The 24,537-nt window shown below is 37.8% G+C and overlaps 1 protein-coding gene across 2 annotated transcripts; it reads right to left on the bottom strand.

Moving 5' to 3' along the window:
* Positions 1-235: 235 nt before the first annotated feature.
* On the bottom strand, positions 236-24,483 carry c2hxorf58 (chromosome 2 CXorf58 homolog). 2 transcript variants are annotated; one of them, XM_039745589.1, is made up of 9 exons: positions 24,355-24,483; positions 21,019-21,087; positions 19,311-19,416; positions 18,814-18,908; positions 18,493-18,604; positions 17,668-17,799; positions 17,075-17,304; positions 15,727-15,865; positions 236-2,476 (listed from the first exon to the last, which is right to left on the bottom strand). In XM_039745589.1, exons 3-9 carry the CDS (start codon positions 19,413-19,415, stop codon positions 2,312-2,314), a joined length of 978 nt encoding a protein of 325 aa, XP_039601523.1. In that variant the 5' UTR covers position 19,416; positions 21,019-21,087; positions 24,355-24,483; the 3' UTR covers positions 236-2,311. The 2 variants fall into 2 exon arrangements, with proteins under 2 accessions (XP_039601523.1, XP_039601524.1); XM_039745590.1 differs by lacking the exon at positions 21,019-21,087.
* Between the last annotated feature and the right edge of the window lie 54 nt (positions 24,484-24,537).

Below are 24,537 nucleotides of genomic sequence, written 5' to 3'. Positions count from 1 at the left end.
ACACACACACACACACACACACACACACACGCTCACACCAAGCACACACAGCCACACACCAAGCACACACTAGGGACAATTTAGGATCGCCAATGCACCTAACCTGCATGCCTTTGGACTGTGGGAGGAAACCGGAGCACCTGGAAGGAAACCCACGCAGACATGGGGAGAACATGCAAACTCCACGCAGGGAGGACCTGGGAAGTGAACCCAGGTCTACTTACTGGGAGGCAGCAGGGATACCCACTGCACCACCGTGCCGCCCTCTTTTTCATTTATTTTTACTTTTTTTGTAAATAGTGCTAACAATTAAATGGGGTAGTTACAATTTCTTTTAAGAAAATAACAATAATGCATTTTAGAGAAGCACAGTATGTAATTTAATAATTTGGCAAAGTTCAAATGCTTAAGAGTTCTCCCAACCCCCCAAATTGGCAGAAACAGTTTTTTGAAAGTATGCTGTTCAGCATATGAAGAAATCAATAGCAGAGTCTCCTTTAGTAAAATGAGTGGTGGGTGTTTTGGTTGTAGCAGTGGAGAGGAATTGACAATTTTATTTAACTGTGAACTGTACCTCCAATGGACCACAAAGAGTTCTTTCATGTGGGTGTTACTGACATGCAAACTCCATTGTACATTTATGTGGTAGATACTTCAGTTTTATGCACTGACTGCATCTCCTTCATCAGAAGATACAATCGGCCTTTGGACAGTGGAATTTGTGTGAAGAAAAGAATGCACAATTACCTGACAAAGGGTGCTGTCAATTTGGCACATCTGAACAAAAGTTCCACATTAAAAATTGTGGTCATAGGTAACCTGCATTTGCAACTGTTTGTATTTATTTATTTGCTGTTCAATCATCTGTACCATAGTACATCGCAACATACCTTCACAATAGCTAGACATTTGCCATATGTGATTAAGAAAAATTTCTTGTGGTGAAAACTGCTTTTGTGCAATTTCCACATACTTCCTTCTGTGGTAATGGCTGATATTGTCATGTATCAATTTTATTTTTTTATTAAGAAATGTTTAGCTCAGGAAGCACTGTTCATGTGGCACAAAAAACCATTCACATTAAGGTGTTGCTTACGTGAAGTAAAATACAGCTGCTGCAAGCAAGAGTGTCAAGACATTAATACATTGTTTGAAAAAGTAACTTAAACAAATGTTTTTATGTTTTGGGCAATTTGCAGTGTCATTGGCTTTACTTTAGTGCAATCATAATTACATACCAGTTATTATGTATTTAAAAAAAGATTACCATGTTGAAGCACTATTTGCATAATTTTACTTTTAAGCAACAGGGTCGGCATTTCTGTGCTACTCAAAATCATAAATAAACCACAGTGTAGTAAATTTTCTAGGCAGCAAAGAAATTAAGCTTGTTCAGTGCTGCTTGAGTTAGTAGATGGACTAGCTTTAAAATAGTTTATCTTGGCTCACTGTGTTAGGAGGACTTTTGTTTAAGGGTTTCACTATTATCTTATCCGTTATTTTACTACTAATGAAAATATTGGTTTTTCACTCCTCAAACTAGTGACCTAAAATTGACAGTAAATTATCCACTTAACTGTGTGCAAGATAAAAAGAGATGCCATTTATTCTTTTGAGCTTTGGATTTAAATTTTCTAATGACAAATTGCTTCTCTGGGTAATGCTTAGAATGAGGGTCAAATGTTAGGCTTTGGTGTCGTGATACGTCACTTATGTTTGAAAATACAGGAAGTGTTGACAAAAAGTTACTCAACACCAACATGTACTGTATATTGCTAACTATACCCATAGTTGGTGTGTATTAATACAGTATATAGTAACGTACCATGTACACAAGCAAAGCCACCTCATGAGTTTGTTTACCATGCCTGTAACCTTCAGGCTTGCGAACTTAAGCCCCATAGGATGTTAATATCAACTGGCACTGATTTCATTACATCTGAAGTGTGGCATTACCTGTCAAGAAAGTAGCTAAATAGCTGAGTGGCTGTGGTGAACTTTGGACAGTTAAACCACCAACACCGTCCAGAACACACTACCTGGTCTGTTTTTCCATCAATTTTAAAAATGTGCAACTCTCTAAACATTTGTGCAATTTTAATATGTATATTTAAAATGCCTTGAGTTGGCACTCACAATGAAAAGCACTACATATGATGTCATTTATTCTGCATGATATCTTAAAACCTGATTTGGTCACCATGGATCATTTAGAGGATCTTTAGCAATATTGTCTTCTATCACCTGCAAGGGGGTGTGGGGCATAGCACAGGAGTTGTACATACATCTCTAGATTCTGATAGAAGAACTACTAAAAACCAATCGCAGTGTCTTCCAAGGAGAGCTGCTGAGTCCATGAGTACAGATTATTAGTTTCCTCATCCAATTCATCATCAAAATATGTGTCCATTTCAAGTTTCTCAGTGTCCATGTCGGTGGGAATAAATGCTTCTAACTGTAATGTTGCTTTTTCTTCCTGCAAAATATAGCAGTATTTTACAGCAATGAGAAATATGCTTGTTTATATGTTACACAAATTTAGAAAACCATAGATTGCAAAATAATAGTCAAATTTATAAAAGGAGTTATAAACTATTGCTTCACTTCCTATGAAAGGAAAAAAAATATATAGAGCACATTTAAAACTGTATTAGTAATGCTGTAGCCAAAGTGCTTTAAATTAAAACATACAATAAACATAAATAAAATAAATAGAAATACAAGTACATTAAAAGCAAAACACAGCCAGCAGTGACTTAAATAAAAAGAAAATATGACTAAGAGTAGGGAACCGTCAGTATCAGTGAAGGTCACTAAAAGCTAGTGAACAGAAATACGTCTTCAGTCTCTTTTTTTTTATCAGTTCAATTGAAGGTGACTCCTTAATGTGACGAGATATAGAATTCCACAGATGAGGTGCAGCAGCTGCACAAGCCCTGTTCCCTGTAGTTTTACACTTAGTGCAAGGGACCATAAGAGACAACTGGCTGTTAGATCTGAGCTCTCTGGATGGCTGTTGTATAACACACAATTCAGAAAACAAATTTGCTTACATTTTGCAAGTATATTATGCCTTCTTAAGTTAGTTAGTTATTTCACATTTAACAAAATATAATATCTCTATATATAATCTTCATTTGGATCTTGATCTTTGTTTGTCTGTGAATGAATTAGAAGAAGCACTAAATGGCAGTAGAGAGACGGCTAAAACATAGGCATTGCATTAAGAATCTCCTCCAGGCTTATACTACTGAAGACTGTAGTACTCCAGTCACACCTCAAAACACAGACATTCAAACTAAACAAATTGTTGTGCTTTAAATTAACTAAAGAGATCTTCATTTAGATCTTGATCTTTGTCCGCAAATTCCACGCATGCATAGACCACCTTCCAGTTCAGTACGTTGTTACTCACGGATGTCAACAATGTGCCGTAATAACGAAAGGGGTGGTGGACAGTGTTATGCTGGTTAGCTCCTGAGGCCTGGTTAGAGAATGAGATTGCTGAAGATAAAAGGAACGTGCCTACGTAACATATGAATGAAAGAAAGACAGTGGGTAAAATGAATGACAACGTAACAGCACGTTCCGGAAATTATTATTGTTACATTGTAGCCGGCGAGTGCTGTGCGTCTCACAGTTGTACCATGGCTTACTCACATGTCAATGAAGTGATCCCTATTTATGCTTTAAAGAGCCTGGATATCTATGTGTCCCCCTTTTATAACCATTGCTCCGTGTATATTGCCTTACTCTTTGGATTGCCACAAAGCAACCTGCGAGATTGGAGAAAGGTTGAGAAGAGATCGTGAGAGGAAACGACAGCGTCATTAAAACGAGACGGACTGTGAACGGACAGAAGCAGAAATGCTCCTACACCACCACATCATTACGATTCGGACAGTGATTCAGAGTAGGCCGTTCCTATCGAATCAATATCCAAGGGTTTTCTTTTGTAATTTTGTTTCCCTTATAAAAAATCATAATGCTGTGCGAAGGGCCCAGTTCACGACTAGCAGCCGCGTTTAAACAGGGAGCCCTTTACAGACAACTTTAACACGCGCAATGTAGTTGGGCGCACAGGGCTAGTATATATATCTATATATACATGTATATCTATCTATCTATCTATCTATCTATCTATCTATCTATCTATCTATATCTATCTATATCTTTATATCTATCTATATCTTATATATATATATATAATCTAAAACCCATTTATTCCAGTTCAGGGTCACAGTGCCTTTCTCTGGAGCACTGGGCTTAAGGCTTTTGCATTGTCCACATGGCAAACCACACAGGGACAGTTTAGAATTGCCAGACAGCATGTATTGGAGAACATGGGAGGAAAAACTAACACAGTCATGAGAGAAATTAATGTTGCTTACTTTTTAAATGTTATTTAATGTTAAATTAATGTTATTTTTATTTATTACTGTGTCATCAAGCTGCTCTATTGTAAATAAAAATTAATGTTACCTTTATAAAGTTTACAGTAAAATTAGTGTATGAAAGAAATATAACATGTTACTATGACAAATGTACAGAACAGTCCAGATTATTGTTAAAATTAAGTTCCCAGCTTCATTTTCCAGTTATACTGTACATCAGTTAAAGGTTTGGACAGATCTATTTATAGAAGTGTTTCTCTTTCTTTTACTATTTTCTACCATGTGGATTAATAGTGACGAGATCAAATTATGAAATAATAATAGATAGGAAATTACATAATGGCCAAACTGTTAAATCAAAATTACGTTGTATCTAATTCTTCAGAGTAGCCACCCTTTTCTTTAATGGCAGCCTTACACACTCTTGGCATTCTCTCAGCTAGCTTAATGAATTTATCTGGTATGTTTTTCAATCAGTCCTACAAACAGTATACTGTCCACTTGGTGGCTGCTTTTTCTTTGCTCTTTGGTCCAACTCATCCAAAACCATCCCTGGTGATTGTAGATTTCCAGCCCTGCAGTACTACATCACGCTCCCTTTTTTGCCAGATAGCTCTCTGCCTGCAAGTGTGTTTTAGTTGTTATCCAGTTGAAAAACAAATGTCGACTCAACTACATGCAAGACGGATGTGGTAGCATGCTAATGCAGAAATCTGTTGCAGCGATGCTTGTTAACTGTGTCACCGATTTTAAATAACTGACAAATGGTGCAAGGTGCCCCTGCACCATCCTCCCCATACTTCATGGAGGGATCCACACAAACAGACATTATGTTCACCATCTCGAGTATCACAAAGACACAGAAGGTGGAATCTTAAATTTGGACTCACTGGACCAAAGAAAATGTTTCCGTTGGTCTGAGATCTGCTGTCTGTGTTTCTTGGGCCAAACAAGTCTCTTCTTATTTGTCTACTTCAGTTGTGGTTTCTTTGCGGCAGCTCTATCAAGAAGGCCTAATTAACACAGTTTCCTGTGAGCAGTGGTGTCAGTTTATTTTATTAGTGCTGTAATCTGAGATGATGTTAATTAGCCATTTCTGAGGCTGGTGATTCTTTATTATTCTCTGCCGCAGAGGTAACTCTTGGATTGCATTTCTTGTGGTAGTTTCATCATAGTGTTTGATGGTTTTTGTGACTGCATGTGAAGAAACGGTAAAGGTTCTTGGAATTTCTGAGATTAACAGACCCTTATTTCTTAATGCTGAAATGAGCTCTTCTTGCTACATTATGGATGACTACAATAAGAAATAGTGGCCTCCTACCAAACAGGACTGTTTGCTCTCATGCTATGCTATCTTGTCACAACATAACCAATTTGCAATAATGAGGAGAAAAAAAAATTCAAAATCATTTAAAAAAAAATTACTTAGGCATCACATTCATTATATATGTCTTAGAAACAAACTTTAACTAAGCAATATCCTCAAATCAAAATGTCTTTAAGACTAGTTAAAAATATATTCAATCAGCCATGTCCAGACTTTTAACTGCTGCATAAACCTAACATTCTTATACTTTTTTTTTTTAATCCAGTTGAATAACGTGGGTTCCCTCAAATCTGGTACCAGCCCTGGCAGGGCAGCATTCTGCAACAGGACCCCTTATTCACACATGCAGTCACACCAGGCCAATTCAGAGCTGCCTAATAACTTAACTGGCACATCTTCAGGATGTTTGAGGAAAACCCATACAGACACAGGGAGAATAAGTAAAATAAGCAAACAGGTTCTTATTAATATTTTGGTAATTTGTGAGACACTGTTACTATTGTACATAATATACATTTTATTACTAACACCTCCTTCCCACATAACCCAAATGTTGGAGGAAGATGCTATTATCCCTCTCTCTCTTCTTCTTCCTCTTCTTTTGGCTGCTCCCATTAGGGGTTGCCACAGCAGATAATTTTCTTCCATATCTTTATGTCCTCTACATCTTGCTCTGTTACACCCATCACCCGCATGTCCTCTTTCATCATGTCCATAAACCTTCTCTTAGGCCTTCCTCTTTTTCTCGTGCCTGGCACCTCTATTCATAGCATCCTTTTCCCAATATAGCCAGCATCTCCCCCCTGCACATGTCCAAACCAACGCAATCTCGTCTCTCTGACTTTGTCTCCCAATCATCCAACCTGAGCCTATCTATCTACAGTCATGGGCGAAATTATCGGCACCCCTGGAATTTTCCCAGAAAATGCACCATTTCTCCCAGAAAATTGTTGCAATTATGAATGATTTGGTATACACATGTTTATTTCCTTTATGTGCAAAAAAAAACAGAAAAAAAGCCAAATCTGACATTTCACACAAAACTCAAAAACCGGGCTGGATAAAATTATTGGCACCCTCAACTTAATATTTGGTTGCACGCCCTTTGGAAAAAATAACTGAAATCAAGCGCTTCCTATAACCATCAACAAGCTTGTTACACCTCTCAAATGGAATTTCTGACCACTCTTCTTTTGCAAACTGCTCAAGATCTCTCAGATTTGAAGGGTGCCTTCTCCCAACAGCAATTTTGAGATCTCTCCATAAGTATTCAATCGGATTTAGATCCGGACTCATTGCTGGGCACTTCAGAACTCTCCAGCGCTTTGTCTTCAACCATTTCTGTGTGCTTTTAGAGGTATGTTTGGGGTCATTGTCCTGCTGGAACACCCATGACCTCTGATGCACACTCAGCTTTCTGACACTGGGCCCTACATTGCACCCCAATATCTTTTGGTAGTCTTCAGATTTCATGATGGCTTGCACACAGTCAAGGCATCCCCAAAACATCTTAGAACCTCCACCATGTTTGACTGTAGGTACTATGTTCTTTTCTTTGTAGACCTCTTTCTGTTTTCTGTAAACAGTAGAATGATGATCTTTACCAAAAAGCTCTACCTTGGTCTAATCTGTCCACAAGACTTTCACCAAGAAGGATTTTGGCTTCCTCATTTTGGCAAACTCCAGTCTGTCTTTTTTTATGTTTCTGTGTCAGCAGTGTGATCCTCTTGGCTCTCCTGCCATAGCGTTTCATTTCGTTCAGATGTTGACGGATAGTTTGAGCTGACACTGTTGCACCCTGAGTCTGCAGAACAGCTTGAATATGTTTTGAAGTTGATTGGGGCTGTTTATCCACCATTCGGACTATCCTTCGTTGCAGTCTTTTATCAATTTTTCTCTTCTGTCCATGTCCAGGGAGATTAGCTACAGTGCCATGTGTTGTGAACTTCTTGATTATGTTGCACACAGTGGACAAAGGAACATGAATGAAGATCTCTGGAGATGGACTTGTAGCCTTGAGATTGTTGATATTTTTCCACAATTTTTGTTCTCAGGTCCTCAGACAATTCTCTGCTCTTCTTTCTGTTCTCCATGCTTAGTGTGGCACACTCAGACACACAACAGAAAGGATGAGTCAACTTTTCTCCATTTTAACTGGCTTCAGGTGTGATTGCTATATTGCCAGCACCTGTTTCTTGCCACAGGTGAGTTCAAACGAGCATCATATGCTTGAAATAAAACTATTTACCCACAATTTTAATAATTTCGGCCATGATTGTATGTATGTATGCATTTATGCATATTCCCTTCTGGACAAAAGTGGCAATGTGAGAATGATATCTCTTGATTTCTCCAGCACCCTCCATACCATCCAGCCATTCTTGTTAAGGAGAAAACTTAGGTGGATGACCCTGTGGTGTTCTGGATAATGGACTATCCATCTGGCAGATCACAATTTGTGAGGCTTAAGAACTGTATCTCTGATGAGGAACACTGAAGAACCACAAGGGTCAGTCCTGTCTCATTTTCTGTTCATGCTGTACACATCACACTATAAATATAACACCAGGTCATGTCACCTGCAAAAATTCTCAGATTATTCAGTACTAATAGGGTATATTGACAAAGGGGGGAGGGGATGAAGTATAGGTATAGGAGTCAGGTGGAGAACTTTGTTTCTTGGTGTAAAGGTATTGTCTGACACTCAGCATGAACATCCAAGGAAAATTACTGACTTGCACCACACCGAACTGTCTCTACTCCTGGTCACCATTCAGGGTGTAGATGTGGAGATGGTACACTGCTAAAACAGCTGCATTGGCTTAGTAACATAGAACTATATAAAACAGGGCTGAATGGACTCTTCCTTATGAGGCTGTATTCCTATTGTGACATTCTTTACATATCTGTCTGACAGCTAGTGAGATTTCTATGTTGTAGTGTGCTGGACGGATAACATAACTTCAAAAGAAGTTCATTGAATCAAAAAGCTAATTAGGAACTCGGGCGCAATAATGGGATTATGGCCAGTTTGAGCAATGCTGCACACCTCTCTATGACACACTATCACTGAGTGCTTTCAGTCAGCAAATCCTTCATCAGAGATGTGCCAGAAAGCACTAATGAGGCTCATTTATATCTATGGCCATACACCTTTATAATGTCTCATTATGACTGCTCTGTTCTCTTTGGTCAAATCAGATGTTTTCTTCTTTTTAGTAATTCTGGTGTGGATCTGAAGAGAGTTATGGTTGTTCTTATTATTACAATATTCCTTGGATTTCTTTTAAAAGTTACAATTCTCCTTTGGACAAATAAAGTACTATCTATGCATTTATCTATATTTTACAACTGTTACATGTATTCTACATAGTTGTAGTACAGACATGTTAAATGACTTGCTGAGGGTCACAACTGACAACCGAGTTTTTCAAAGTCCACTATACCACACTGCTGATGCCCCTGCTTAATGTCCTCACAAAGCTCATGACATACAGTACATACAGGGTGTAATGTTCCTAGTGGGTAATGTGCGCCCATCCTGTCATATGCAGGACCGTTACTGCATTGTATGTCTCTGTGTCCTGATGCTCTCTGGCAGGATTAAACCTGCCCTTGTCCCTGACATCTCCTTGCCAGTCAGGCACTCCCTCACAAATGTCATTTTTTTATTTGATTTACTTGTCTCAAGATTAGTAAGACACTTGTTTCAAAAGGAAAAATAATTCAGATTGGATTGAATGTGATATATATAGTATTGCACCATATGCCTGAATGACTTGTAATTCATTAATTGTGATGTAATGTTTAAATTAAAAAAAAAATGAAGCCAGCATGGTCAAAACAATTACATTGTTTGGGATAAAAGGTTATGAGCGAGTAGAACTTTTGCTAGCAATAATGAACAGAGTGATATGCCAATTGACTCTACATGGCCATAGGGTAGGATTAGTGCTAAAATTTTGACTTTGGAATCGATAGCAAAATGGTTACAAGCAAATAACAGATAACTCTAAACCCTAACGTGTCTTACTCCAGACTTCCTGATGCACCGCACAATTGTCTTCCAGTGCAAGTGAAGTGGAACATAAACGCAAGTGTTTTGGTGTCACCTCCAATGCTAAAATGAAATAATAAAACTGCATAACAAAGGAAGAGAAATCTACCACATGGTGTACAATAAGAGATTATCTGATCACTTGGCTTCTCTTGATGAAGATAACATCAAGGAAGATTCCTTTGAAACCATAATATCAGTAGTTAGAGCCTTGAGGTGGGTGTGGGGAAGTAATGTGTCTGTGTTGAATAGACATAAAAATGCTGTAAGACTTTAGAGATTCCTGGCCATAAGGTGACAGTAGATATCATATGAAATATGAGTATCTCTACCTTTGAACACATTTACAAGTTATACTTATAAGTAGTGTGTATAATAGACTGCTCCTAAGTGGTGCTGCTGATTAAAGATGCTGCTGCAACAGAATGCTTTAAGATTTTGTATTTGGTAATATATTTTTTGGGTGGCAGAGTAAGCCTGTGCCTGGTTATTTAATGTGTCTATGTCATGTTCACCCTTGTCTGCATGTACCCTGGACACACTGGAAGCTGTGGAGAACAGGATGGCATCAAAAGTGAATGTCATCATGAAAAATCCAGCCTATTCCCTCCAGGAGGTGCTCTCTTGGAGCATTTTTAGTCACAGGCTCATTCCAGTACTTAGTGCTAAGAAACACCTCTGTGGGGGTTTTCTGTCCAATTCAATGTTTCCTCCCGATATACTCATTATGTTTATTTTGAAATATCTGCACAATATACATTTATTGATTGATTGATTTATTGGCTATATTATCTGTCCCATGAGTCTCTATTCTTGTTTTTATGTTTCTGCTACGGCGGCACGGTGGCGCAGTGGTAGCATAGCTGCCTCGCAGTTAGGAGACCCAGGTTCGCTTCCCGGGTCCTCCCTGCGTGGAGTTTGCATGTTCTCCCCGTGTCTGCATGGGTTTCCTCCCACAGTCCAAAGACATGCAGGTTAGGTGGTTTGGCGATTTTAAATTGGCCCTAGTGTGTGCTGGGTGTGTTTGTGTGTGTTCTGCAGTGAGTTGGCACCCTGCCCTGGATTGGTTCCTGCCTTGTGCCCTGTGTTGGCTGGGATTGGCTCCAGCAGACCCCCGTGACCCTGTGTTCGGATTCGGCGGGTTAGAATATGGATGGATGGATGTTTCTGCTTCTGTATGCATCTGAATGTCCACATAGGATTAATAAAGTTTATGTAATCTACACCCTTTCCTCACCTAAAGAAGTTAAAGTTAATTGTCAACAGCAAATTACTGCTATTTGTAGATGGAAGTTTGTATGAGCCTTGTGTTCAGTGGCACTAAGATGGGCTCCAATCCTCAGTGATACTTAAATGGATTAACTGGGTTTGAAAACATTGTTATTTTAAGGTTTTAGTCTTAACATAATCTTTCCAGTCCTATATTTAAATACTTCATAAAACTTGTCTCTTCCTTGAAGACAGCATGTGAAAAGCCAACCTGTTGTTGAGCTACCAGACTAGCTGCCATTTGCTTAACTTTCTGTTCTCGCTCGGCACCAGTGTAGGACGCGTAGGTTGGATGTTTGGTTTCGTAGTGTTGACACACATTATATTCTTTCATCAATGCAATAGTTTCATTGCAAATGAAAGAGACACACTTGCCCTTGACTTCTATGAAGAAATATTCATTTTCCCACCGTGTCTGAAATTTTCTGCACTCACTTGCTATTGGGCGTTTCTTTGGTTCTGCCATTTTTGGTCTTTGGTTGCGCTTGTTTGTGAAGACGCTGCCTTGATCAAGACAGTTGCTCCGCCTTGTGTTAAACCTAAGAACTACAATACAGATAAGAACAAGTTTCATGTGTGGGCCATATTTCATTATATTTTTAGAATTTGCTGTGGGCCAATTAAAAATGGACCACAGGCCGTAGTATGGGCACCCCTGAAGTATATCAAACCAAAAATCAAATAAAAAAGTCCGACAATATAATGTACAGCTCATTATTCTGTGATAGTCCTATATCCATCAAGTCATACTGAAAGAATGAAAAAAAATTAATCTGATTTTCTTTACTATAGTAAACTGCAGGTCTTTGAAGGGATTGATGAGAAACCTACAGTATTTGTCAACATTTTCAGAGAGATGTAATTCTTTTAATGGGCTGAAAACTACAAACCGGATTCCAAAAAAGTTGGGACACTATACAAATCGTGAATAAAAACTGAATGCAATGATGTGGAGGTGCCAACTTCTAATATTTTATTCAGAATAGAACATAAATCACGGAACAAAAGTTTAAACTGAGAAAATGTATCATTTTAAGGGAAAAATATGTTGATTCAGAATTTCAAGGTGTCAACAAATCCCAAAAAAGTTGGGACAAGGCCATTTTCACCACTGTGTGGCATCTCCCCTTCTTCTTACAACACTCAACAGACTCTGGGGACCGAGGAGACCAGTTTCTCAAGTTTAGAAATAGGAATGCTCTCCCATTCTTTTCTAATACAGGCCTCTAACTGTTCAATCATCTTGGGCCTTCTTTGTCGCACCTTCCTCTTTATGATGCGCCAAATGTTCTCTATAGGTGAAAGATCTGGACTGCAGACTGGCCATTTCAGTACCCGGATCCTTCTCCTACGCAGCCATGATGTTGTGATTGATGCAGAATGTGGTCTGGCATTATCTTGTTAGAAAATGCAGGGTCTTCCCTGAAAGAGATGACGTCTGGATGGGAGCATATGTTGTTCTAGAACCTGAATATATTTTTCTGCATTGATGGTGGCTTTCCAGACATGCAAGCTGCCCATGCTACACTCACTCATGCAACCCCATACCATCAGAGATGCAGGCTTCTGAACTGAGCGTTGATAACAACTTGGGTTGTCCTTGTCCTCTTTGGTCCGGATGACATGGCGTCCCAGATTTCCAAAAGAACTTTGAATCGTGACTCGTCTGACCACAGAACAGTCTTCCATTTTGCCACACTCCATTTTAAATGATCCCTGGCCCAGTGACAACGCCTGAGCTTGTGGATCTTGCTTAGAAATGGCTTCTTCTTTGCACTGTAGAGTTTCAGCTGGCAACGGCGGATGGCACAGTGGATTGTGTTCACTGACAATGGTTTCTGGAAGTATTCCTGGGCCCATTCTGTGATTTCCTTTACAAGTAGCATTCCTGTTTGTGATGCAGTGTCGTTTAAGGGCCCGGAGATCACGGGCATCCAGTATGGTTTTACGGCCTTGACCCTTACGCACAGAGATTGTTCCAGATTCTCTGAATCTTCGGATGATGTTATGCACAGTTGATGATGATAGATGCAAAGTCTTTGCAATTTTTCGCTGGGTAACACCTTTCTGATATTACTCCACTATTTTTCTGCGCAAGATTGTGGGAATTGGTGATCCTCTACCCATCTTGGCTTCTGAGAGACACTGCCACTCTGAGAAGCTCTTTTTATACCCAATCATGTTGCCAAATTACCTAATTAGTGTTAATTGGTCTTCCAGCTCTTCGTTATGCTCAAATTTACTTTTTCCAGCCTCTTATTGCTACTTGTCCCAACTTTTTTGGGATTTGTTGACACCGTGAAATTTTGAATCAACATATTTTTCCTTTAAAATGATACATTTCCTTGGATTAAACGTTTGATCCGTCATCTACGTTCTATTACAAATAAAATATTGACATTTGCCATCTCCACATCATTGCATTCAGTTTTTATTCACAATTTGTTTAGTGTCCCAACTTTTTTGGAATCTGGTTTGTAATTAAACTGTTTGCAGCTTAATGTTGTGCTCAAAATGCATATATGGACAAAATAAATTTATGTGAATAAATGAAGATGCTAATGGCATGGTTACCGGTATTAATTAAAGTGAATGTCAGTTGAGTGGTTGTAATAAGACAGGGGAGCTATATATCAGCACCCTATCACTTGAAAGAATGTCTTCATGGTAAGATGTAATTGGGTTAATTGACAACTTCTTAAAGCACACAAATACTTGTGGCTGAAAACCACTAAGTGCTGGCAGGCTGTAGTTTAAAGGAGCACAAGGTATAAACAACAGTAGAAGACTAGTGCTATACAGTTAACATATTATAGGTGACATGGATGCATTCACAAGTGAAGTTAAGGTACTTTATGGCAATCTAATGTGTAGATCAATGAGGCAATCATATTCACTGTGTTCGTTAATGTCATGCAAATTAGCTTTACTAAAATTAACAGGGATCAAAAATGAAATTGGGTAAGTCATCCAGGATGATGCCTTGTGAATGAGGCTCCAGGAATGGGTTTGGCCCACCCACCTTTCAGGAAGCTGAGTAAATGGATTTTATAATGTTATTCTTACTTCGGCACCCTCATTAACTTGGGCAAAAATCTTTGGCTTCAGAATTATTCCATCCATTCGCCATTGTTTTATCTCACTTATCAAGGGCAGGTTCAGTGAGTAGCCTATCCCAACAAGCACTGGGCACAAGGCAGGGTGAAAACACGTCATATTGCAAAACTATTTCTTATTCAGGGTAATTTTCTATCCATATCTCTATTTATCTATCACAGTTGACTGACAACAATGATAATATATGCTCAAATTTCACATTATTCCTATTCATTACCCATTTCAATTCAATATACCATTTACTGCCTTAGAAAGGTAAATGGTATTGTTAAAAATGACAGCCATTCCACAGGGTCACATTTCTGCCTCCTCTTTTCTGCTAAATGGGTACATTATGGTATAGTCAAGCACAGTTTTTATTCCCATGTGATAAAGTAGCCAATCATAGGTACAATTTAATGTATGGCATTGTATTTGTCTGTTGTTGCTACTGTACTTTGTGGCATATTGCTGGGGTCCTTACCTGGCCAGGATGCCTATAAGGACCGGAAAGGGACATGTATAGCTTCTGGGCCACGAGAGGGCAACCAACCTGGATTAAGAGAGGACCACGGGAAATGAGGGAAAAGCGATTAACCTGTTTGGACCCGTGGCCACCACCAGGGTCGCCTTAAACCTCATAAAACCCAGGAATAATTACTTCCGCCACACTCTGCAAGATGGCGGCGGAACCTACCAGAGACGCCCGGTGTGCTTCCGGGGCCAAGGTGCCGGAAGGACGTCATCAGCCACCTGGAGCACATCCGGGCGGGAATAAAAGGGGCCGCCTTCATACAATCGGGGAGCTTGAGTCGGGAGTGGGAGGAGGACAAAGCTCCCAGGAGGTGACAGGCAGCCAAGGACCGAGAAAAGGAAACCTTACTGTGGTGATTAATTGCTGTGTGCATTGTGTGGTGTTCGGGTCTCAAACCTGTGTTTATTTGTGGTAAATAAACGTGTGTCTTTTTATAAAGGTGTGGTCTCTGATTGGTGGTGTCCGGGTTAGTCTCACAACTTCTATCACCAGTTTATGGAAAACATGGAAGTCACTGTTTGCACTGTTGGGTAAGCCAAAGAAGTAGGTGGTCAGCCAGTCAAGGTCTGTCATACTTTTAAGTTCATACAAAAATCAATTCAAACTGATTTTGTACTCTATTTCTCATATGGTAATTTTCCTTTAATTTAATTTACTTACTAGTTGATAGTTTTTTTTCTTTGATGTTCTTTGAAGCACTTTAAGGCAGTGCCCTTCACTTAGAACTGAAGTACAGTATTAGATTTACTGACTTGCTATGACATCTTTTTCTTAACTACTCTTAATTGCTCACAATGGATAAATCATGTAGCTGAAAGTCTAATATGAAATGTTAACCTAACAGACTTGGCCTTTGCAAAATGGAAAGAAAAGTGATATGGACATGGATGGAACATGCTAACTCCACATAGACAGTGATTTGGGCTGGAATTAAACCTAGTCCCCTAGTGCTGTGAAGCGGCAGCACTTTTGCAGCATCATACATACCACCCTATCTTCTGTTTTCACTTTGTTAAAACACAGAAAAAAGATTAATCCTTGAATTTACCATTCTTGGACAACTGGAACTGTAGAGTTTTCTCATTTTGGCAACTTTCTGTCGTGCTTTGCAAGACCTGCGAGATGAGTGTTTTGAGGTTGCAGACTTTAGTGTGGATACTACTGAAGATGGAGGAACAGGAGGAGACCTATGATTACAACGGAAAGCAACAGAGAAATATTTAATTTAATAATCGTATGATTTCTGCTCCACAATCAAGCTGCTTAACATTACTATAGGCAAATAAAAAGCAATCATTAGTTTAATCCAAATACAATATATATGCCATGACGTACTTGAAGTTATTTTTGCCAAGCATAATGGAGACTATTGCATTCACTTATATTAAGATGTTGCTGACAAACGCCTGACCTATAGGAATGGTGTCACTCAGAGTTTGAACATAATAGGTAACAGCACACAAACACAAACTCTGTAATATATGATTTGGCTGTAGCAACTAAGCATGGCAACTCAACAAGATTAGAGTGCTGACCTTTCATTTATTTTCTTGGTTGATTCTGCAATTCTCATTAAAACAGCAGTATATAATTTATTGTGCAAGATTTGGCCGTGACATCATATGGTGTTCTTTATATGTCATTTTAAAGTAATGTATTTTGTAAGCTGCTGCAAAACATACTAGAAAAAGTATGGTTTCAGAAAATAAAATGTAAGGAACATCATTTTTTAAACATTTGTCACTAACTTCTAAACTTAATTTCCTGGATAAAACATCTTATTTCAGATACAAGTCCAACACTAAATATTTGCTATGATTGGTTCAATGTTAATTCTTCCCAATCAACATTACTTACATTTTTTAATCATATAACATAAGTAAGTCAAAGTGATTGGTTCTGTGGTTACAGCTGCTGCCTCATAGCTACAAGAGACTTGATTTCAACATCGGACCTGGTCACTGTGAGTACCCTGTTTTCTTTTCAGTTCTTAAGGTGTGTGCGGTAGGTTAACTGGTAGTTGCAAACTGGCATGGTGTAAGTGAGAGTAGATTTCTGCGTGAGCGTACTCTGTGGTAGAATGACGTCCTATCTTGACTTGGTTCCTGTCTAGCATCCAATGGGAATAGGCATCAGCCCCTACGACCCTAAAATGGATAAAGTGGGTACAGGAATGGATTGAGGAAGTAGAATTTTGGCAGTAATTAAAAAAAAAAAAATCTAATAAATTGCATGCAGCTATATTTAATTGTTCTTCCAAAAGAAGGTTAGCTGAGTATATTGTATTTCTGTTTTCTGAATTTTTTGTTTATTTATTTGTGTGAACTTTACACAGTCTTTTCTGTTTTTTGTTTTAAATCTTAACGCATGCATAGAAAAATATGTTCTTGTAATACCTTGGCTGTGAAATTGTCCTCAGCTGCTGAAGCTGCATCTCCTCTGAAGTTGGCTTCATAAGCAGCAGGGGCAGCTTCTCCCTTAGTGACTCCGATAAGCACCCACTCTTAGCATAATCCACAATGTCATACATGACAGTGCTTCTTGGCATCTCTTCCAGAGACAGTTTTCTCCAGGTGTTTCCCTTGCCTCCCAAGTATGCTGGCGTTTCATCGAGGTTACTTGTATACTATAACCAGGAAAAACACAAATGAGGCAGCCATCGACGATAAATTGCACAAGGCATTTTAGTTTATATGTATTGTCTAGAAAATCCCATTTTTATGTGGTAAATGAAGATAAATATAAAATTATTTTCTTAGTCCAAATTAGGAAAAATGTAAAATGGTCCAGCACCACTGTATCACTCATAATGTGTCACTTAATAGATTATAGATTTATTGAGGTATAATTAAAGTTTATTTTGCATTTTTAAACCTTTTACTAATTCGTACAAATAAAAGATGCAATGAATGTAAATCTAATAAAATATACATTGAATATGTTCAATGCTTTTTTTACTTTTGTTCATAACATAAACAAAAATTTATACCTGCATATAATCCTTCATGCTAACAACATCGACTTCATCCACAATTTTTTTCTTTTGCCTCTGGATTTCATCACAAATTATTTGATCATAAAAGCGTCTGTGTCCCATTATTTTGCAAGCATCTACAGCTGCCTGTAATTTGAATTAAAAGCAGATTATTTTTACTCATTTCAGTGTATACCTATACTATACAAAATGTTCCTTCCCATAAACACTTCATAATATCAATTTTTTTCTGTATCTTTATATGTCTTCCACATCAGATGATTTTTTTTATTCATAAAGTATTGTGCTTATGCAAATATTTAAATATTTGATTAATCTGTCCATTTGTTTAAGTACAAATGGATTACCTAAAGAAAAAAATATGGGTGAAGAACTAAATATTATTTCAATGGACAGAATTATCACATAAACATAATGTTTAATATAACACTGTGTTGTTGAAATCTACTGGCAAATGATCATAGTATCATTTTAAAATAGAAAATAAGGAATTACCAACAAAAATTCTAAGTACTGTACATAGTAGTAGGTTGATGTTCCGTGTTCGCCATTACGGATATAATGAGAAGTGAAGCAAATTGACACCTTTTATTAGCTTACGGAACAGATTATAACATGCAAGCTTTTGAGGCAGCTCAGGCCCCTTCTTGTAATCTGTTCAGTTAGCCAATAAAAGGCATCATTTTGCTTCACTTCTCATTGCAGTAGATGCACTAAATAAAAAAAATCAAATAATTATACTTATTTACTTAGTTTAGATGGCTTAAACGGTCTGAAAGAGATTTGCTTGCCATTGCTTTTGCATTGCCCATGAATTACCTCGCTTGCAGGTGAGATGGCTCTTTTCCCATTTATGTATTTGTTTCCACATCCTCCATTCTGGTGAAATATTTTAAACACAATAGTTGGGGGGAACTCTGCACCAGCAAACCTAATGCACAACAATTGTTTAAAAGAATAGTATTTAAAACAAATATTTTTTTAAACTTTAATAAACAAAATAATAAACATATTTTTGAGGAATGACCCTGAAAGATAAAAAAGCCTGCCCTCGTGGAGAAAAGTGGAGAGCAATTAACTTGGGATGATATCTAGGTCTGAGTATTAGTGAGTGAAAAATTATATGTGCATGCTTTTTACCTGAATCTCACTTTACACTTTGTGCTTGGATCCTTTAAAAGCTCTGCTTCTGTGGGACTAACCTTCCGGAGTATTTCATATGTTAGGCAGTGTTCCTGAAAAAATAAAAAGTAAAAAAAGAATTTCTAAACAGCGTGACTGATGAAAACAAATCTTACTTTAATATTATCCTCCTCTCTATTTGTTTAGAGAGTAGCTGTATAAAATCCACATGGACATTAACTAGTCTGGGATTTCTGGGATTTTAACTCAGCAGGAATACTAACTACTGTTTCACAAAGCTGCCTAGCAAAAGATACATATCAATGAGAATATTCAAAGCAACTGGTAGTTATGAACACTGTTAACTATTCACAAAAGTGCATACAACAGATATGAACTAGAAATCTACTTTCTGCCCATAAGTAGCTCTCAGCTTGCATTGACCCAAAAATGATCAGCTATGTGCATTTCTTAAATAGTTTTATTTCAGCATTTTCACAAAAGATGCTATTTACCGCAGCACAAACGGTGTGCTTCAGAAGGAGGAACAGTCTTCTATCTCTATATGATCTCCAGCACTTCTGAATTTTTGTAGCAGCATTATTTGGTTTGAAAGTCATTCTAAGGAGAAAAAAATAGCATCTAACATTAAAAGAACATAAAGGGAATGAAGAAGTAGCAAGCAACTTAGCAATATGTTGTCACACAATATAACTTAACCCAGGGGTTCTTAACTAGGGGTATCCATACCCCTTGGGGATATGGGACTCGATCTCTGGGTACTGGTAATTATTTTACTTAATGTATTAATTTATACTTTACACAGAGTTATGTTGGCTGAGTCGTGGCCATGTTTTTGAGCATGTAGTAGAACTTTTGAATGAAATTCTCGAATTCCTCAAGCATCAACAATCCCCCCTAGCTGATCATTTTGAAGATGAACATTTTATTGTTAGCCTGGGATATTTGGCTGATATTTTCAGTCTCCTCAATGATTTGAACATATCAATGCAAGGAAGGGATGTGGACATTGTTCAAGCTAGGTGAAAAGTTGTCGCATTTGCAAGGAAATTGCCTATCTGGCGCCGCCGTATTGAAAGTGGAAACCTGGCAAACTTTCCAATCCTTGACAATATCCTTATTGGAAATGGTACAACTACCTGTAGAAATACTTCAAGAAGTAAAAAATCATTTGGAAGTTCTAAGTACAAAATTTGAGGGTTACTTTCCAGATATTGATGATCTTAGCATGGAATCTGTTTGGATACAAAACCCTTTCTCATTTGATATATCGCGATTGAGTGATAATGATTCAGCAAAGGATGATTTCATTGACTTCCAAGAAGACCCAAGAATGACAGCTAATTTTGAAAAGGCTGGGATGGATGTCAAGCAGTTTTGGGGTGAGCAAATCCCAGCTTACCCAAGCTTGGCAATGAGGGCAATGAATGTTTTGGTTCCCTATGTATCTCTGTGAAACAGGTTTCTCTGCATTATTACATCTGAAATCAAAGTGAAGAAATCGACTTTATGTGTCAGATCACATGCAAGTTGCTTTGTCCGTAACTCTTACCCGAGTCCATGCTTTGATTGCACGAAAACAACAGCAAATATCTCACTAGATTAGTGAAAGTCTGTGTTATGTGGTCTAGATATTGAAAAAACCTGCATATTTAAGTTTGTTTTCTTCTTTTGTGTAATACTCAACTGTAAGAAGTAAAATTATTGGTTTATAATCTGAAACAGGTGAATCAAAGTTATATTGTAAAATAGTTGTAGCTGTTTGTATATTTAAAATTTGTCATCTTTTAATTTTGCTTTTTGTAAATAAATATGATAAAGTTATGATTTTATTTCATGTTCTCTTCCTAGCTATCCATATCTAAAGTACAGTAAATTCAAGCTGTTGACATATTTAGAAATGAAACTGGCAACTAATATAAGGAATGGTGATGATTATTTTTGACAGTCAAGTAAAGGGGGTATGGGACCATATTGGACAATCCATTGGGGGTCTGGAGTCATCAAAAGGTTAAGAACCCCTGACTTAATCAAAGCAGCAGATAAAGCTGATGAATAGCTATGCTGAATGCATGCACATTTAAATAGGACAAAGGTTTAGGTCAATGTTTTATAAAAATAAAATAACCTTTTTTTAAATATTAGAAATGGGATCTACACATTTTTAAAAAAAGAAGAAAATTTGCTTGGGTTTTTGCTCACCTGTCTTCCAGAAGCTGAAGACTCTTGATTTTTATTTGGCTGTATACTTTAGCACATTGCAATCAGGCTCTGAAATAACACAGCATGAAGTGACATTGCTTTATTGGAATGCTGTTGTGAACAACTAGGGGGTGTTGCAGCACCCCAAACCCCAGCCACAACAGCACAGACACAGGTTCAGATTCCAATAAAGAGATTTATTGCCACAAATACTTTAATGTATTCCACAGTTCCTCCAATATGACTCTCCCCTTCTCCACTCTATCAAGGTGAGCTTCATCCCACTACTCTCCCGACTCTGACTCCCCGGGTGAAGGACAGCAGCTTCTTTTACACTGGACCTGGGAGTACTTCAGCGCTATCATGGTGCATCCAGGAAGCACTTTTGGGTCAGGCGAAACCTAGTGGCACCCAAAGTACTCAACAGGGCTGCTCACCAAAACTACAACTCCAATGCATCTTTGCATGTGTCCAAATGGGATGCACACCAGAGGGATATCGCCACCCAGCGTACTGGGAAAGCACATGGCCATGGTAAACAGTGTCCCCTGACCATCCATTATTAATGGCCTCCCATCTAGGAAAGGTACCACTAACCAACATGGTTAGGATGCCCATCCACCGACATCCTTCCATTAAAAGAGCCTCCAGGACAATTAAGGAATTATCCATCCCGGCTGGGAGGCCAGCCAAACCATGATGCCTATTAAAATGTCTCTTACAACATGTTTTCCACATTTCATATGCAATATATTTTAAGTTCCATTTATCTGTTTTCTTAAACCACAATTTCCATTACACAGTCTATCCCAACTTTAGTATCTGTACAGTGGGAACCAATTTAGAGTGTGGTATTAGTCCAGAATAAAACTAGAATTCATCAACAGTACTAACATTTTTGGGAAAGCTTTTCTTTGTATGTATTAGCACATTAATCCAAACAGATGATTAAAGATAATCTTTAAATACAAGCGAAATATGCATGTCTGAAAAACAGATGAAAGGATTTAGAGAAATAATAATGAACTAACTAGAAATATCTAAGTAACTTCAGAGAGCATGCAGACTGATGAAATGCAAAGAATAATTAATCTACAGTATATAAGAAAAATTTTAGTTGTACATGTAATTTACTGGGATTACTAAAACATGCTTTGAGCCTGAACCTGAAAGGTACATCTGATTTTTTAAGTGGTCAAATATTAGCTCCTCTGTACCAAAAATATGAGAATTACAACTTTCTAGTATTTGAGGTTGAATGCCAGAAACTGCAAAATCAAACATCATGCAACTAATACATTTCTAATGCTACTGAACAATATGCATTTTGATATTAACCCTCGCCTATTCAGCATGTACCAGGACCAGGCCCCTTCATATGTCACAATCAAGAAATGGTTGTGGCAGGATCCCTTTCAAAGATGACCCCAAGTCTAACTAGCATTTAAAATCAAAGACAGAAAGAACATATTACTACTGTGTAAATATCATAAAAAAGAATCAAAGACTAATAGTTTGTGAGAAAGCAGACACTGTAGGGCTTAGTTATAGGTCAGCTGTGTTCATTCTTCATGGACAATTAAACAGAGTTCTGTACACGTTCAGTGTCTTTTGACATAAAGCATGTCTAGCACAACGTTTCAAGGAGAATCTTAAGTGCAAAGTCAAATACAAATACATTGAGTAGTGTTGCCACGTCATGGATTTAACATGTGGAGTGTGAATCCCGTAACTGGATATTGTCTGTATGGTGAATGCATGGGTTTTCCTCCCACATCTTCAAAGACAAGCAAATTATATTCATTTGTGATTCTTTAAAGACCTCAGCATGGTGGTTGCATGAGTGAACCCTACAGGAGACTGGTGCCTTATCCAGGGCTGCTTCCTGCTTTATGACAAGTGTGGAAGGGATAGGCTCCAGGTTGCTTGTACCTACCAGATTGTGTGGGTTTGAGAATGTTATGCTCAATCTCTTGTCTCCTGTTAGTGATATCCATGGATGAAATATTAGGGTGCAACATTGATTTGGTGAGTGTCCAGTTAGAAAACGTAGGGGTATGGATGGTATAGGATTGTATTTGAATGTATACGTTATTGCCAGTGTCTGATGAGTAATACACACCTGATGTAGGCTGTAAGGTTGTATGTTTTCTTTTACTCTCACATGCAATGTGCATGACAACTAGCACAGAAATATGAGGTGAAGGTTCTCTCCCAAAACACTTTTTTCTTTTAGGATATATCCTCTTATTAGTAAAACTAGAAAAAATACAACTTTATGAGATCTTATGATACCAGAAATTATTCTGTGGGGACAGAATATTACATCACAAATTCAGATTCTGTAAGAAACTCTCATGATGACAGAAAGAATTTAGATCTTATTTTGGATTTAATTCGCAAAGGACTGAGTCCCCATGATAAAACACATAAAGTGTATTGATTCTTACGTTTATTATTCATTAAAAAATGTTTGAATGGTGCATTGAATGTATTAAATTTCAATTGAACACCAAGCTGCCATAATACTTGCAAACATAAATTAAATAATGCTTACCCAGTACCCTTGCAAGGTCCAACAGTTATAGGGATCTCCTAATTATACAAGATCAAATGTGGGCTGACATACCAAAACAATATGCCCCTCAAGACTGTTGTCTTAGTGTAGTAAAAGAGCAGGGAGTAAGGTGCACTGGCTAAAATACTGGATTGTAAACTTAAGTGTCCAGTTCAATCATTATCGATCTCACTTCAAGTACCCTGACTTAGGTCAGTTAACCTGACTATGATCCAACTTATAAACACCTGTAACGACCTTCTAATCTTGTAAGTCGCCTTGGATAAAGGCGTCAGCCAAATATATGGTAAAAACAATAAAATAAAACCGGCAACGTCCTGAATTTAGAAAAATCGATTTACCATTCTCCAAAATTAAAATTTCATACTTTCCAAATGTAATCCTAATCAGCCTTGAACTGAATATTGGTATAAAACGGATTTAACAAGATTCGTATACAATAAAAGGTACAATTTATAAACAATCGTTATAGGACTTGCAGCATTTTTTTCCGAAAATGTAATTATTTATTCTGATTAAAGTAAACTAAAGAAATTAAATCGATTGAAACGAAAGGACAAACTAAAGAAGGCAATTGCAAACAGTTATTCTCCTGTGTTTCAATAGATACAAAAACATTTTCACATTTAATCTTAAATTTCAAATGTGTGCATGATTGTACTATTTCCTGTTTACTTTGTACAGTGTTTTAGCTAGAGTTGTGGTAAAAACGCGTACTGTACGACAAGCACCAACTTATCTTCAAACGAACACGGTACCTGTGGCTGGAGAGCAGATTCAAAGATGCTGTGGTTCATTTTAACATTATCGACTGCCCTTCAATTATTTATACTTTAACCTAGGCAAACAGCAACACCAACTTTGTCTCGGCTCCACGAAAGAAAGCGTGATTTGGTTGCTAGGAAACATCAAAACTGTATACTTGGAACACAGTTTCCAGT

The sequence above is a fragment of the Polypterus senegalus genome, chromosome 2, assembly GCF_016835505.1.
Source record: "Polypterus senegalus isolate Bchr_013 chromosome 2, ASM1683550v1, whole genome shotgun sequence".
In the NCBI taxonomy this organism is placed as follows: Eukaryota; Metazoa; Chordata; class Cladistia; order Polypteriformes; family Polypteridae; genus Polypterus; species Polypterus senegalus.
Note: the sequence above shows the minus strand (reverse complement) of the source record. Positions and strands in the feature narration are given on the sequence as shown.